General features: G+C 41.4%; 1 protein-coding gene across 1 annotated transcript in view; it reads right to left on the bottom strand.

Moving 5' to 3' along the window:
- Positions 1 to 1846: 1846 nt before the first annotated feature.
- The window catches only part of LOC121572726 (ADAMTS-like protein 1), a 156699-nt gene continuing 142039 nt past the window's right edge, over positions 1847 to 16506 (bottom strand). The window contains exons 12-13 of the mRNA XM_041884748.1: positions 14562 to 14709; positions 1847 to 1935 (exon numbers count right to left, since the gene is read on the bottom strand). Of these exons, the coding sequence (XP_041740682.1) occupies positions 1847 to 1935; positions 14562 to 14709 (237 nt within the window). The remainder of the gene's footprint in view (positions 1936 to 14561; positions 14710 to 16506) is intronic.

Below are 16506 nucleotides of genomic sequence, written 5' to 3' on the forward strand. Positions count from 1 at the left end.
TCCAAGTTGATAGGCCATTGTGAAGTGGATTAACAAAGGATTTAAATGGAACGTAAAATCAGATTTCCTGATTGATCAATAACCCAGCCATCTCTTAACCAACTAGCTTTTCGCAAACTAAGTTAAGAGATGTACCATGGGCCTACATAACGAATTTGGTGTTATTTGGACTTATGATTCATAATACGTTTTTCAAAGGTTTTCCAAAATGTGCAAGATGGAGGAAAATCTATCATGACGGATCTTATGGGTGCTTGAGGTAAATGTGTTTAGCATGAGTAGAGACACCTACATACAAAGTTTCAAGTCTCTAGCTCAAACGGGGCAGCATAAATTAGGGTTTAAGTGAGACTGCTTATAACCAAGTTACTCATGGCCTTTAGTCAAGAACATTAGAAGATTTTATGCACTACTTTAGAAAAAAAGATTATACTCTCGCTCCTATACAGTCTTATTAAAATTGGATACATACTGTGCCATGTGAAAGGTAGATCAAGGTAGCAGCCAAAATTGATTTTCAATGCAGAAGTTGATCAAGGAATTATTCAAGTGATTGATACTGGAGTCGTTGGTTGTTACCAGCCTTGACAAATGTGTTCCAACTGCAAAAGGGGACGAGATCTCTCAATTACTTACAAACACTGGTGGGTTGGAAGTGAATTAAACCTCATATTGTTGAGAAATATAAACATCTACAGAACTACTGCTGTCTAGGCAGGCTTTGCCCGAAAAAAGGGCTGTCGACATGACCAGACCTACAATACGATACAATATACTTTATTGCCCATTTACATTGAAATTCATTTTGTGAAGTCAGTATACAAATACACAAAAACAATACAATAATAATACACAGTACAGAAAAAACTTGAAAGTTAGGAGTTAGTGCACACTTATCCACAGTCTCTGTGGCCTACTGTCGACCATGTATTGGGCCTACATTTGTCCTATGTCCCACTGTTCAGCAGCCGGATTGCTGTTGGAATGAAACTTACAGCGGACTTCATGGCAACGGAAAGGCCCCTAGTCTACCTTGGTGTAACCTCCAGGTAAATCACAGCCATTGGATCGGGAGCCTATTGCAGACAAACTGTATCAGGGCCTGGCTCTCTCTTGGCTCCCCCAACAGACCAACGTTACATTTGTGAAACAGATATTTCCTATTGTAAATCTTCCCTGTTTTGTGTTCTGCATCAGGAGACATCGTACTGTAACCGTGCCTTCTTCTCAATATATTACCACATGGCCTGGACACCTGTGATGGTTTCAACTGAGATCCGCTTTTGAGAGGAACACCGGTTGTAACCTGCTCACATAATGAGCACAGGCTAGCCCACAGTAATCCTACATCAGCACAACACGGTCTAGCCCAGCACGGCCCATATGCTGCAGCAAATTTGCCACAAACTTGCGGGAAGTTTGCAGCAACAAATTCATCTTTTCAATCACGTGGTCTTGGTTTTACGCAACTTTGTTGAGTTCATTTACATTAACTTGCTGTGTGACAAAGACATGCAAACCATTCACTAATGCAGTTATTTGGTGAAAGCTTCAAGATAATAGGTTACTGAAATTAACAACCATATCTCTGTCACTAACAAACACAGTCATGGGTGGGTATCACTCACATTCACTTGAAAGGCATGCTGGGAAATATGCAAATACAGATGTACACCCTACAGTGTTGAGAGAACACCTCCAGTCATTACAAACTAATCGCCTTGTACTGAATAAACGTGTATCATTGAACAGTTGAGCTGGAACAAAAGCTTGCAATCCTGTGCGTCTCCAAGATCTGGACCAAAGAACACTGTTAGCAGTAATGGGCCCCTGGAGGCCTTGGCACTTACGTGGGCTCTTCAGACACAGTTGTGTCCTCCTCCAACTCGATGGCCTGTTTGAACCATGGAGGCTTGGCCTCTACCGAGAGCTTTTCTATAGCGGTGGAGAAAGTAAGAGAAAGAGAGTGCGTGAGTGAGCAAGCGAGCCAGAAAGCAAGCAAGTGAGTGTGAGCAACAGAGTGTGAGAGATAGAGGGGAGTTGAAAGAGGGAGAAGGAAAGACAAAGACATACAAACCGATGAGGGGAGAGAGTGAGACAGAGAAGGGGGGAGGATACAAGAAGTGAGAGGAGAGAAATACATGCGAGAGAGAGAGACAGGGCAAATATTGGTACAGGTCAGGCCCTTCCACATGCCTGTACTTGTATAACATATTCAAGCATGCCAGAATCATTTACAGCGAATCCGCTGACCATTCGTGTGACCACTATTTAAGTGATGCTACAGAGTTGTATAATTTCAGCCTTTAATTTTGAAAGTAATGCTCACTAGCCAAAACATTGTGTACTACCTCATCCATTTCCTATGATACAGTATATTAAGTCCTGCTTTTTTTTTTTTTTTTACAATATTTTGCAATTTGTATGAGATATGAATTCCAATTCGTATACTATGTTACGAATTTGTAAGTGCTTAAGATTCCGGAATGCATCTTTAACTCAGTTAAAATAAAATCTTCTCAGGTAACACTTTATAATACTGTTCAGTACTAAACCATTTATAAGGCATTTACAAACAGTTTGCTCACCATTAATTAATCATTTACTCCCACATTTGTAAATGTTAGTAAGGTAGTTAATACATTTGATTAACTTTTAAATGATGTATTACTAATGATTCATAAGATCATTCATGAGATGTTTAATGTCTAATCATTAGTAAAGTATTTTTGTAGTCCCTAATCTATTTATACTTAAAAAATACTTTATAAATGTCTTGAGTGACCAGTGTAATATCTCACAAAAAGATGGACATGTCATTGGTAGACATTCAAGAATACCTGATGCTCCCTTTTAAACTCTGTCTATTTTTGTGGACCCGGTATCCAACCTGTCAATTACGGTTAAATATGTTTTATTACATACCATTTGTAAGCTACAGCAATTGTCTTTCTAGAAATCGAAGTCAAATCTTGCTGCTGGCAATATCTTACGCATGCTTGAGTAGCTAATCAAGAGTTTTACCAATTTTCTCCTGGAGGACTACAAAGGACTACAGAGTACAGGAATGGGGTACACTCGCATCTTTTACTCAGGAGGATTCCATCATAGTTTTAAGAGTATAAAACAAACCCTGAGTAAGTAGCTGAAAAAATGACTTCTTCAAATTTGAATTCTACAGAAAAAGCTCAAACATTGAGGAGGTAGGAAATCCATTCATGAGTCAAAAGATTTCACACAGAACTGTACGTCTCCCTCTCTTCTCCCTCTATGCAGTTTCTGACTCTCTGCAGCCAGTTAAAAAAGTACATTTTCCGCCTCTCACTCAGGCCCCTTTAAGACTGGCACTGTTTAATGAACAGTCTCCAACAAACAAGACTCTACTAATCCAAGAGTTCATCAATGACAAGTTTCACGTTTTATTAGTCGTATACAGGATACACATGGTATACACCGTCCAACGAAATGCTTACTTGCAGGTTCCTTTTCGACAATACAACAACAATAAGAAATAATTTAATATAAAAATATGTACATAAAGTAAATGCCTCAGTAGAATATAATAAACATTTTAGCATGAGAATAATACAGGAACGCACAATTTATAGTCCAAATGACCTGGGAATAGGGTGGCTTCGAAGTTTACCAGTAAACTACCATAATTTTGGAAACTTTCAAGGAATATATGGAATGTTTTCAGATGATATCTAGTGGCCTTTTTGGGTACTTCAGATTATCGCTGGGCCTCTGTGTGGCCTTATCACATGTAATATACACTACATTCGAAAGTATTTGGACACCTGATCGTCAAACATCTCATTCCAAAATCATTGGCATTAATATGGAGTTGGTCCCCCCTTTGCTGCTATAACAGCCTCCACACTTCTGGGAAAGCTTTCCACTAGATATTGGAACATTGCTGAAACAGGAAAGGGCCTTCCCCAAATGGTTGCCACAAAGTTGGAAGCACAGAATTGCATAGACCGTCATTGTATGCTGTAGCGTTAAGATTTCCCTTCACTGGAACAAAGGGGCCTAGCCCGAACCATAAAAACAGCCCCAGACCATTATTCCTCCTCCACCAAACTTTACAGTTGGCACTATGCATTCGGGCAGGTAGCGTTCTCCTGGCATCCGCCGAACCCAGATTTGTCCGTCGGACTACCAGATGGTGAAGAGTGATTCATCACTCCAGAGAACGCGTTTCCAATGCTCCAGAGTCCAATGGCAGCGAGCTTTACACCACTCCAGCTGACACTTGGCATTGCATATGGTGATCTTAGACTTGTGTGCGGCTGCTCGACTCATGAAGTTCCCTCGAACAGTTCTTGTGCTGACGTTACTTCCAGAGGCAGTTTGAAATTCGGTAGTGAGTGTTGCAACCGAGGACAGACTAATTTTATGCGCTACTTGCTTCAGCACTCAGCGGTCCCAGTCTGTGAGCTTGTATGGCCTACCACTACGCGGCTGAGCCGTTGTTGCTCCTAGACGTTTCCACTTCACAATAACAGCACTTACAGTGGACTGGGGCAGCTCTAGCAGGGCAGATATTTGATGAACTGACTTGTTGGAAAGGTGGCATCCTATGGAAGTGCCACATTGAAAGTCAGTGAGCTCTTCAATAAGGCCATTCTACTGCCAATGTTTGACTATGGAGATTGCATGGCGGTGTGCTCAATTTTATACACCTGTCAGCAACGGGTGTGGCTGAAATAGCCGAATCCACTAATTTGAAGGGGTGTCCACATACTTTTGTATGCATACTGTTTATTTAAATAAATCAAATAACATGATTTTAAAATAAAAATTGAATGACAAAAGTATAAAACATAATCCTAAATATAAACATTCAACTTCAATATGTGGGTTGCAGCATGAAATATCATTTATATATATTGTTTTACACACATTTACTTTACTATGTCAATTTGTCTTTGTTGTAAATGTTTTGGGCCCAAACTGGTGGAAGTTGTGAAAAAAGACAATAGTTGGAACAGTTGCAGAGTTGATTGAAAATAATTTAATTGATGCTTTTTTAATTAATTAAGCTATTTTCTCTGGAACCACATGGTCAGGTAGCCTAGCGGTTAAGAGCATTGGGCCAGTAACCGAAAGGTCGCAGGTTTGAATCCCCGAGCAAACTACGTGACAAATCTGGAGATAAATAACCTTGAGCAAGGCACTTAACCCTAATTGCTCCTGCAAGTCGCTCTGGGTAAGAGTAAAATGTCTAGAAACTCATGGACATGGATATACACATTTTGCCTGTCCCTGCTGGCTTATCATTTTTAGTACATGGCTTTTAAAATTAAGTGCTCTAGTCAATCAGATCCTCTTTAGCCGATATCAGCATAGCGTTTGTTTTGGCTGTGTCAGAAGTGGAACTGCATTAGAGATGTCAAATCCACAAGTGACTCCCGGCATTATACCTAAAGCGGATATTGCCATTGGTTGCACAGAGTCACATTAACAGAAATCCCATGCAGCCTTGTTTAGAAGTTCAAACACTGGAATGTGAGATGTAATCTACACACCTCGATTTGGATGATAGAAATCCTCATTATTTAGTTTAATGATTTTTCTATTTGAGCGTAATTGCCTACACGTTCTCGGTCTGAATATCTAACGAGAGTGGTGTGGCTTTGTGATAATGATCGCAAGAGCAGCAGCTCAGCAATTTGACGCTCCAACGCAGTTCCACCTCAGACACCACCAAAACATCCGCTATGCGGGTGTTTGCTATCGGCGCTTAACATTTGATCTGATTGAATCTAGGCCTGTCTCCCAGTCCTCTCACTGTGATTCTCATCTTTCGCCCCCCTAAAACAAACATAACACCATATAAAGAGAGACCTAAGACAACAACATAGCATGGCAGCAACACATGACAACACAGCATGGTAGCAACACAACATGACAACAACATGGTAGGAACACAACATGGCAGCAGCACAACATGGTAGCGGCACAACACATGGTACAAACATTATTGGGCACAGACAACTGCACCAAGGGCAAGAAGGTAGAGACAACAATACATCACGATAAGCAGCCAAAACTGTCAGTAAGAGTGTCCATGATTGAGTCTTTGAATGAAGAGATGGAGATAAAACTGTCCAGTTTTAGTGTTTTTTGCATCTCGTTCCAGTCGCTAGCTGCAGCAAACTGAAAAGAGGAGCTACCAGGGATGTGTGTGCTTTGGGGACCTTTAACAGAATGTGACTGGCAGAACGGGTGTTGTATGTGGAGAATGAGGGCTGCAGTAGGTATCTCAGATAGGTGGGGGTGAGGCCTAAGAGGGATTTATATATAAGCATCAACCAGTGGGTCTTGTGACAGGTATAAAGAAATGACCAGTTTACAGAGGAGTATAGAGTGCAGTGATGTGTCCTATAAGGAGCATTGGTGGCAAATCTATTGGCCAAATGGTAAAGAACATCTAGCCGCTCGAGAGCAACCTTACCTGCCATCTATAAATTATGTCTCCGTAATCTAGCATGGGTAGGATGGTCATCTGAATCAGGGTTAGTTTGGCAGCTGGGGTGAAAGAGGAGTTATTACAATAGAGGAAACCAAGTCTAGATTTAACCTTAGCCTGCAGCTTTGATATGTGCTGAGAGTAGGACAGTGTACCGTCTAGCCATACGCCCAAGTACTTGTATGAGGTGATTACCTCATGATACCTATGGTATCTGACCATAGGTCCATGACAATGTCTGTGAGTACTTCTGCACTCCAGCTCCACCCCAAGCGCACTATTAAATTTAGAAACATCAACTCCCTTGACATGTCCATCTTCCAGGAGTCTGTTTGCCCTGCCCTACAAGCTGACTGTCATTAGTCCCCCCCTATTCATAAATACGAATACAGAACTTGTTTTTGCGTGGATTCCACGACGCAGTTAGCTTTCATCAGCTAGGACCGCTATTTCTTGTCCCGGAATCCCGCTTAAGAGACAGATTGAAGCCTGCTTGACGCTAAGCTGCTAGCCTTCAAGCTAACGAAGTTAGTACCAGATTAGTTTTGCAATGGAGCCCTCTTTGTCTGGAGAACTACAGTGGCTTGCGAAAGTATTCACCCCCGTTGGCATTTTTCCTATTTTGTTGCCTTACAGCCTGGAATTAAAATTGATTTTTTGGGAGTTTGTATCATTAGATTTCCACAACATGCCTACCACTTTGAAGATGCAAAATATTTGTTATTGTGAAACAAACAAGAAATAAGACTGAAAAACAGAAAACTTGAGCGTGCATAAGTATTCACCCCCCCCAAAAAAACTTTGTAGAGCCATCTTTTGCAGCAATTACAGCTGCAAGTCTCTTGGGGTATGTCTCTATAAGCTTGGCACATCTAGCCACTGGGATTTTTGCCCATTCTTCAAGGCAAAACTGCTCCAGCTCCTTCAAGTTGGATGGGTTCCGCTGGTGTACAGCAATCATACCACAGATTCTCAATTGGATTGAGGTCTGGTCTTTGACTAGGCCATTCCAAGACATTTAAATGTTTCCCCTTAAACCACTCAAGTGTTGCTTTAGCAGTATGCTTAGGGTCATTGTCCTGCTGGAAGTCTCAAATCTCTGGAAGACAGAAACAGGTTTCACTCAAGAATTTCCCTGTATTTAGCGCCATCCATCATTCCTTCAATTCTGACCAATTTCCCAGTCCCTGCCGATGAAAAACATCCCCACAGCACGATGCTGCCACCACCATGCTTCCCTGTGGGGATGTTGTTCTCGGGGTGATGAGAGGTGTTGGGTTTGCGCCAGACATTGCGTTTTCCTTGATGGTCAAAAAGCTCAATTTGAGTTTCATCTGACCAAAGTCCCTTCTCCCATATGTTTGGGGAGTCTCCCACATGCCTTTTAGCGAACACCAAACGTGTTTGCTTATTTTTTTCTTTAAGCAATGGCTTTTTTCTGGCCACTCTTCCGTAAAGCCCAGCTCTGTGAAGTGTACGGCTTAAAGTGGTCCTATGGACAGATACTCCAATCTCCACTGTGGAGATTTCCAGCTCCTTCAGGGTTATCTTTGGTCTCTTTGTTGCCTCTCTGATTAATGCCCTCCTTGCCTGGTCCGTGAGTTTTGGTGGGCGGCCCACTCTTGGCAGGTTTGTTGTGGTGTCATATTCTTTCAATTTTTTTTATAATGGATTTAATGGTGCTCTGTGGGATGTTCAAAGTTTCTGATATTTTTTATAACCCAACCCTGATCTGTACTTCTCCAAAACTTTGTCCATGACCTGTTTGGAGAGCTCCTTGGTCTTCATGGTGCCGCTTGCTTGGTGGTGCCCCTTCCTTAGTGGTGTTGCAGACTCTGGGGCCTTTCAGAACAGGTATATATACTGAGATCATCTGACACTTTGATTGCACACAGGTGGACTTTATTTAACTTATTATGTGACTTCTTAAGGTAATTGGTTGCACCAGATCTTATTTAGAGGCTTCATAGCAAAGGGGGTGAATACATATGCACGCACCACATTTAAGTTATTTATTTGTATAGACTTTTTTGAAACAAGTTATTTGTATCATTTCATTTCACCAATTTGGACTATTTTGTGTATGTCCATTACATGAAATACAAATAACAATCCATTTAAATTACAGGTTGTAATGCAACAAAATAGGAAAAACTTAAAGGGGGATGAATACTTTTGCAAGGCACTCTAAATGAACGGTTCCAGCGCTGTTGGAGCTGTATCTATTATGGTTTGTTTAGGGACAAACCGGATCACTCAGAGTTCCAATGCGGCAATTGTTTACTTGCCGAGGATTATAGGCTTGAGGTGGCTTCCTTGATCATGCAGGTCGCCAGCCTACGTAAGAAACTGGGGAAAACGCAGAGTGGAATGTTTACATTTTCTACACCGGTGGCTGGATGGCGTTCGCGCTTGTTGGATGCATCTCAGCCTTGTCGTTAGTCGTTATCCGACTGGCCAGTGTTGCCCGGAGCTCCCCCATTTGATAGCACCGTTGAAGGAGCACAGCATGAGGAGAAAGGCAATCAACGATGGTCGGATGTCACGAGCCGTGGAAGCCGAAGACAGCAAACTCCCACATAGCAGTCTACACTCCCAACGAGAGGCCCGAAACGGACACAAACAACAAATAGTTTCGCCATCCTGGAGCTTGATCTTCCTGCACCTTCATCGCTGGGGTGCCTGTGTCTGCGGCTGCAGTGCCTACTACTACGATTTCAAAGTCGACGTCGGCAACCTTCCACCCTGCTCTGGATCGAACGGGGCTTCTCCATCTGTCGGAGGCCTGCATCCTGTGAAGCGTGGGAGTGGGTGGATTTCCTCGTCTTTCTCGCCAGCTGTGATTTTGGGCAGCTCCATGGTAAGAAATGTGACCGTTTCTGGTGCAAAAACAATGTCCTATCCCGGAGCTCAAGTAAATGACATTACTAAGCTACTCCCGAATGTACTAAGTCAGGACATAGAAATCGATTACATCGTAGTCCATGTGGGTTTTAATGACATTATGAAGGGCAGCTCTGAACAGTTGAAACTGGATTTTAAAGAACTGATTGACTCTCTGTTAGACACTAACACAAAACTCATCATATCTGGCCCTGTGCCCTCTCTGAATCATGGTATGGAATGCATTAGCAGGATTCTTGCTCTTCACAACTGGCTACGTGATTATTGCAGCTCAATGGGTGTAACTTTTGTTAACAATTTCAATACCTTTTGGAAACAAAACACGTTTTTTAAGGAGGATGGGATCCACCCAAATAATTTGGGTTCCTGGATCCTTACACAGCATTATAAGGCTGCATTGAGACAATGACTTAGCAGTGACCCAAGCCCAGCTCTGCTAATCCCTAACATTGTGATGCAGAGTTGTCAAAATGGTTCAGCAAATGTACATTACACCAGGAGCATCGGTAGACACAATATAAGTAAACTAAATTATGTCCCTCTAACTGCCCTGAATGCCTCTGCTGATTCTACAGCTATTGTATGCAGTAATCATGTGCTTAAGAACCAGGTTTATACCGTTAGCACTGAGCCGGTGTGCCCAAGGAGGAAGGCCACTGTCTGCACCTCACCCTGCACTAACATAAAGAACATGACCACATCTACTGCTGTTAAGCTTCCCAGTAAAGCAATAAAAACAAGTAAGCATCCCAGAAGAAAAGTGCTCAAGTTAATAGCCCACGTTAACATATGTAGCTTAAGAAACAAAGTTCATGAAATCAGTAATTTGCTGGTAACTGATGACATTCATATTCTGACTATCTCTGAAACTCACTTAGATAATACCTTTGATGATACAGAGTACCAATACAAGGTTATAACATTTATAACAAAGATAGAAATGCCAATGGTGGAGGTGTTGCTGTTTATAATCAGAACCACATTCCTGTGAAGATTAGAGAGGATCTCATGTTAAATAATGTTGAAGTAATATGGCTACAGGTTCATCTGCCTCACCTAAACCCAATTCTGGTGGGAAGCTGCTATAGACCACCAAGTGCTAACAGTCAGTATCTGGATAACATGTGTGAAATGCTTGGAAATGTATGTGATATCAATAGAGAGGTATACTTTCTGGGTGATTTAAATATTGACTGGCTTTCATCAGGCTGCCCACTCAAGAGAAAGCTTCAAACTGTAACCAGTGCCTGCAACCTGGTTCAGGTTATCAGTGAACCTACCAGGGTAGTTACAAACAGCACAGGAATGAAATCATCATGTATTGATCACATATTTTCTTTACCTTTACAAATGCTGCAGAGATTTGTTTGAAATCAGTGTCGAAATCCATGGATGTAGTGATCACAATATAGTAGCCATATCTAGGAAAACCAAAGTTCCAAAGGCTGGGACTAATATTGTGTATAAGAGGTCATACAACAGGATTTGTAGTGATTCCTATGTTGTTAATGTAAAGAATATATGTTTGTCCGTGGTGTGTAATGAGGAGCAAACAGACTCTGCACTTGATACATTTATTAAATTGCTTATTCCAGTTACTAATAAGCATGCACCCATTAAGACAATGACTGTAAAAACAGTTAAATCCCCTGTGGATTGATGAGGAATTGAAAAATAGTATGGTTGACAGAGATGAGGCAAAAGGAAAGGCAAAATAAGTCTGGCTGCACAACCGATTTGCAAACGTATTGCAAATTGAGAAATCATGTGACTAAACTGAATAAAAAGAAGACAAAACAACACTATGAAACAAGGATAAATGACATAAAGAATGTTAATAAAAAGCTTTGGAGCACCTTAAATTAAATGTTGGGAAAAAAGACTAAATCAGCTCCATCATTCATTGAATCAGATGGCTCATTCATCAAAAAAAACAACTGATATTGCCAACTATTTAAATCGTTTTTTCATTGGCAAGATTAGCAAACTTAGGCATGACATGCTAGTAAACAATTGCTGACACTACACATCCAAGTATATCTCACCAAATTATGAAAGACAAGCATTGTAATTTTGAATTCCGTGAAGTGAGTGTGGAAGAGGTGAACAAATTATTATTGTCTATTAACAATGACAAGCCACCGGGGTCTGACAACTTGGATGAAAAATTACTGAGAATAATAGCGGAAGATACTGCCACTCCTATTTGCCATATTTTCAATTTAAGCCTACTAGAATGTATGTGCCCAAAGGATTGCAGGGAAGCAAAAGTCATTCCGCTACCTAAGAATAGTAATGCCCTCTTTAATGGCTCAAATAGCCGACCAATTAGCCTGTCACCAACCCTTAGTAAACTAATGGAAAATGGTGTTTGACCAGATACAATGCTATTTTACAGTAAACAAATTGACAACAAACTTTCAGCATCCTTATAGAGAAGGACATTCAACAAGCACAGCACTTACACAAATGACTGATGATTGGATGAGAGAAATTGATGATAAAAAGATTGTGGGGGCTGTTTTGTTAGACTTCAGTGCGGCTTTTGACATTATCGATCATAGTCTGCTGCTGGGAAAATTAATGTGTTATGGCTTTACACCCCCTGCTATTATGTGAATGAAGAGTTACCTGTCTAACAGAACACAGAGGGTGTTCTTTAATGGAAGCCTCTCAAACTTAATCCAGGTAGAATCAGGAATTACCCAGGGCAGCTGTTTAGACCTGTTACTTTTTTCCATCTTTACTAACGACATGCTTTGAGTAAAGCCAGTGTGTCTATGTATGCGGATGACTCAACACTATACACGTCAGCTGCTACAGCAACTGAAATAACTGCAACAGTTAACAATGAGTTACTGTTAGTTTCGGAATGGGTGGCAAGGAATAAGTTAGTCCTAAATATTTCCAAAACGAAATGCATTGTATTTGGGTCAAATCATTCGCTAAACCCTAAACCTCAACTACATCTCGTAATGAATAATGTGGAAATTGAGCAAGTGGAGGTGACTAAACTGCTTGGAGTAACCCTGGATTGTAAAATGTCATGGTCAAAACATATTGATACAACAGTAGCTAAGATGGGGAGAAGTATGTCCATAATTAAGTGCTGCTCTGCCTTCTCAACAACACTATCAACAAGGCAGGTCCTACAGGCCATCGTTTTGTCGCACCTAGACTACTGTTCAGTAGTGTGGTCAGGTGCCACAAAGAGGGACTTGGGAAAATTGCAGTTGGCTCAGAACAGGGCAGTACGGCTGGCCCTTAAAAGTACACGGATAGCTAACATTAATGACATGCATGTTAGTCTCTCCTGGCTTAGAGTGGAAGAGAGATTGACTTCGTCACTGCTTGTTTTTGTAAGAGGTGTAGACAAGCTGAATGTACCGAGCTGTCTGTTTGCAATGCTGGCACACAGCTCGGACACCCATGCATACCCCACGAGACATGCCACCAGCGGTCTCTTCACAGTCCCCAAGTCCAGAACAGACTACGGGAAACGCACAGCACTACATAGAGCCATGACTACATGGAACTCTATTCCACATCATGGAACTCAGTCAAGCAGTAAAATCAGATTTAAAAAACAGATAAAAATAGACTTCATGGAACAGCGCGGACTGTGAAGAGACACACACACACACACAGGCACACCCACAGCATTCGCAAACACGCACTCTACACACACACATTTTAATATTGTTATTTTGCTGTATTATTGATTTTGTATTGTAAATATGTTATGGTAGAGTAGTGTGTAATAAGGTGTTGTGTTATGTATTGTTTTATTGTATGTAAATTGTGGTTGGACCCCAGGAAGAGTTGCTGCTGCCTTGGCAGCCACTAATGCGGATCCGTAATAAATACAAATGCAAATCTCTCATGGCTCAAAGTGGAAGAGAGATTGACTTCATCCCTACTTGTTTTTGTAAGAGGGGTTGACAAGCTGAATGTACCAAGCTGTCTGTTTAAAATACTAGCACACAGCTCAGACACCCATGCATACCAAACAAGACATGCCACCAGAGGTCTCTTCACAGTCCCCAAGTCCCCAAGGAACTGATGCAAGCAGTATAATTAGATTTTTAAAAAACAGGTAAAAATAATGTCATATGATGTACTGTTTTTGTTTTATATCTAATGTAAGTGCTTTAATATGTTTGGACCCCAGGAAGAGTAGCTGCTGCCTTGGGGATCCCTAATAAATACAAATACGCTACATCACACTACTACAACCGTGTGACTGTTTTGGAATAAATTTTTTTATTTTTTTTATCCTTAAACATCCTGAGTGTTGTGTGCTTATTCTTAAAACATTGATATGTTCTAGGTCATTTTGAGCATCAGGTACTCCTTGAATGTCTACCAATGGCATGTCCAATGTTTTTGTGAGAAATTACACTGGCCAGTCAAAACATTTATGAGGTCTTTATAAAGAATAAACCGCCCTCACTTTAGGGACTGCAAAAATACTTTACTAATGATTAGTAAATGGTTTTTAAGGTCATATATTAAACATTTTCTTTTGAGCAAACAGTTTGTAAATGCCTTATAAATGGTTTATTAATGTACGTTATTATAAAGTGTTACCAATTCGCATGTAAAAATGGGTCTTCTGAGTTCATACAGCAATGTTAAGACCCAGGCGTTTGTTTCATCCCAGCAGCAAAATACCCAATTCCACTAATAATCAGTGATCAAGAGCTTGATGAGAGGAATCAGAAGGGTTAGTGCTGGGGTGGAACCAACCAAAGTATGCACTGTAGTGGTCCAGGACCAGGGATGCTGACCACTGGCCTACAATGTGGTAGACACAGCACTTAAAGCGATAGTTCACCCCAAACATTTTTTTTTACAAATGTTTTCTGTACTCTGTAAGCAGTCTATGGACAGAAATCCATGCTTTGATTTTGTTTACCTGGCCACTGTCTCCCAAAAACAATGCAAGTCAATATCCCTGATATCAGCATTTTTCACACTTCATCTCCAAATAATCTTAAAGTAACTTCATTGAGCTAGACAATTATCCTGTCATTGTGGTCCTCTGTAGCTCAGTTGGTAGAGTATGGGGGGTGCAACTCAATATCAGGAAGATGTTCCTAATATTTGGCATTTGGTATGTTATGTCAGACAATCAATTGTAGACACTTTAGGGTGGGGAAGGGGGGGAAATGTGTACCTATGGGCTTGTAGCAGGGTACAGTGGCCAAACACTCCTCCTTGATGTGTGGCTTGGTAGTCGGGTTGCAGCCTCCAGCATGTAGGCCCCTGTAGTCGATGCACAGGACTACCCTGTAGCGCAGGCCCTTACCACAAGTCACTGTGCACTGGAGAGGACATAAAATAACATTGTTGTTTTACCAATTTGACCGTTTTACAGATGCATGCAAGTTATTTATTTAGAGCAAGTTGTGTTTGTTGTTTCAATAATTCATAACCATTGAAATCTTTCCATATTCAAGCGCTTTCTATCAAATTCTACTAATAGCTACGTTATTAAGGAAAAATGTACTTTCTGTGCCTGTGATATGTGGTTGTCCCACCTAGCTACAGTGGGGAGAACAAGTAATTGATACACTGCCGATTTTGCAGGTTTTCCTACTTACAAAGCATGTAGAGGTCTGTAATTTTTATCATAGGTACACTTCAACTGTGAGAGACGGGATCTAAAAAATCCAGAAAATCACATTGTATGATTTTTAAGTAATTCATTTGCATTTTATTGCATGACATAAGTATTAGATACATCAGAAAAGCAGAACTTAATATTTGGTACAGAAACCTTTGTTTGCAATTACAGAGATCATACGTTTCCTGTAGGTCTTGACCAGGTTTGCACACACTGCAGCAGGGATTTTGGCCCACTCCTCCATACAGACCTTCTCCAGATCCTTCAGGTTTCGTGGCTGTCGCTGTGCAATACGGACATTCAGCTCCCTCCAAAGATTTTCTATTGGGTTCAGGTCTGGAGACTGGCTAGGCCACTACAGGACCTTGAGATGCTTCTTACGGAGCCACTCCTTAGTTGCCCTGGCTGTGTGTTTCGGGTCGTTGTCATGCTGGAAGACTCAGCCACGACCCATCTTCAATGCTCTTACTGAGAGAAGGAGGTTGTTGGCCAAGATCTCGCGATACATGGCCCCATCCATCCTCCCCTCAATACGGTGCAGTCGTCCTGTCCCCTTTGCAGAAAAGTATCCCCAAAGAATGATGTTTCCACCTCCATGCATCACGGTTCCATCCTTCTTCTTCCTCCAAACACGGCGAGTGGAGTTTAGACCAAAAAGCTATATTTTTGTCTCATCAGACCACATGACCTTCTCCCATTCCTCCTCTGGATCATCCAGATGGTCATTGGCAAACTTCAGACGGGCCTGGACATGCGCTGGCTTGAGCAGGGGGACCTTGCGTGCGTTGCAGGATTTTAATCAATGACGGCGTAGTGTGTTACTAATGGTTTTCTTTGAGACTGTGGTCCCAGCTCTCTTCAGGTCATTGACCAGGTCCTGCCGTGTAGTTCTGGGCTGATCCCTCACCTTCCTCATGATCATTGATGCCCTACGAGGTGAGATATTGCATGGAGCCCCAGACCGAGAGTGATTGACCGTCATCTTGAACTTCTTCCATTTTCTAATAATTGCGGCAACAGTTGTTGCCTTCTCACCAAGCTGCTTGCCTATTTTCCTGTAGCCCATCCCAGCCTTGTGCAGGTCTACAATTGTATCCCTGATGTCCTTACACAGCTCTCTGGTCTTGGCCATTGTGGAGAGGTTGGAGTCTGTTTGATTGAGTGTGTGGACAGGTGTCTTTTATAGAGGTAACGAGTTCAAACAGGTGCAGTTAATACAGGTAGTGAGTGGAGAACAGGAGGGCTTCTTAAGAAAAACTAACAGGTCTGTGAGAGCCGGAATTCTTACTGGTTGGTAGGTGATCAAATACTTATGTCATGCAATAAAATGCAAATGAATTACTTAAAAATCATACAATGTGATTTTCTGGATTTTTGTTTTAGATTCCGTCTCTCACAGTTGAAGTGTACCTATGATAAAAATTACAGACCTCTACATGCTTTGTAAGTAGGAAAACCTGCAAAATCGGCAGTGTATCAAATACTTGTTCTGCCC

Source organism: Coregonus clupeaformis, chromosome 8, assembly GCF_020615455.1.
Source record: "Coregonus clupeaformis isolate EN_2021a chromosome 8, ASM2061545v1, whole genome shotgun sequence".
Classification (NCBI taxonomy): domain Eukaryota; kingdom Metazoa; phylum Chordata; class Actinopteri; order Salmoniformes; family Salmonidae; genus Coregonus; species Coregonus clupeaformis.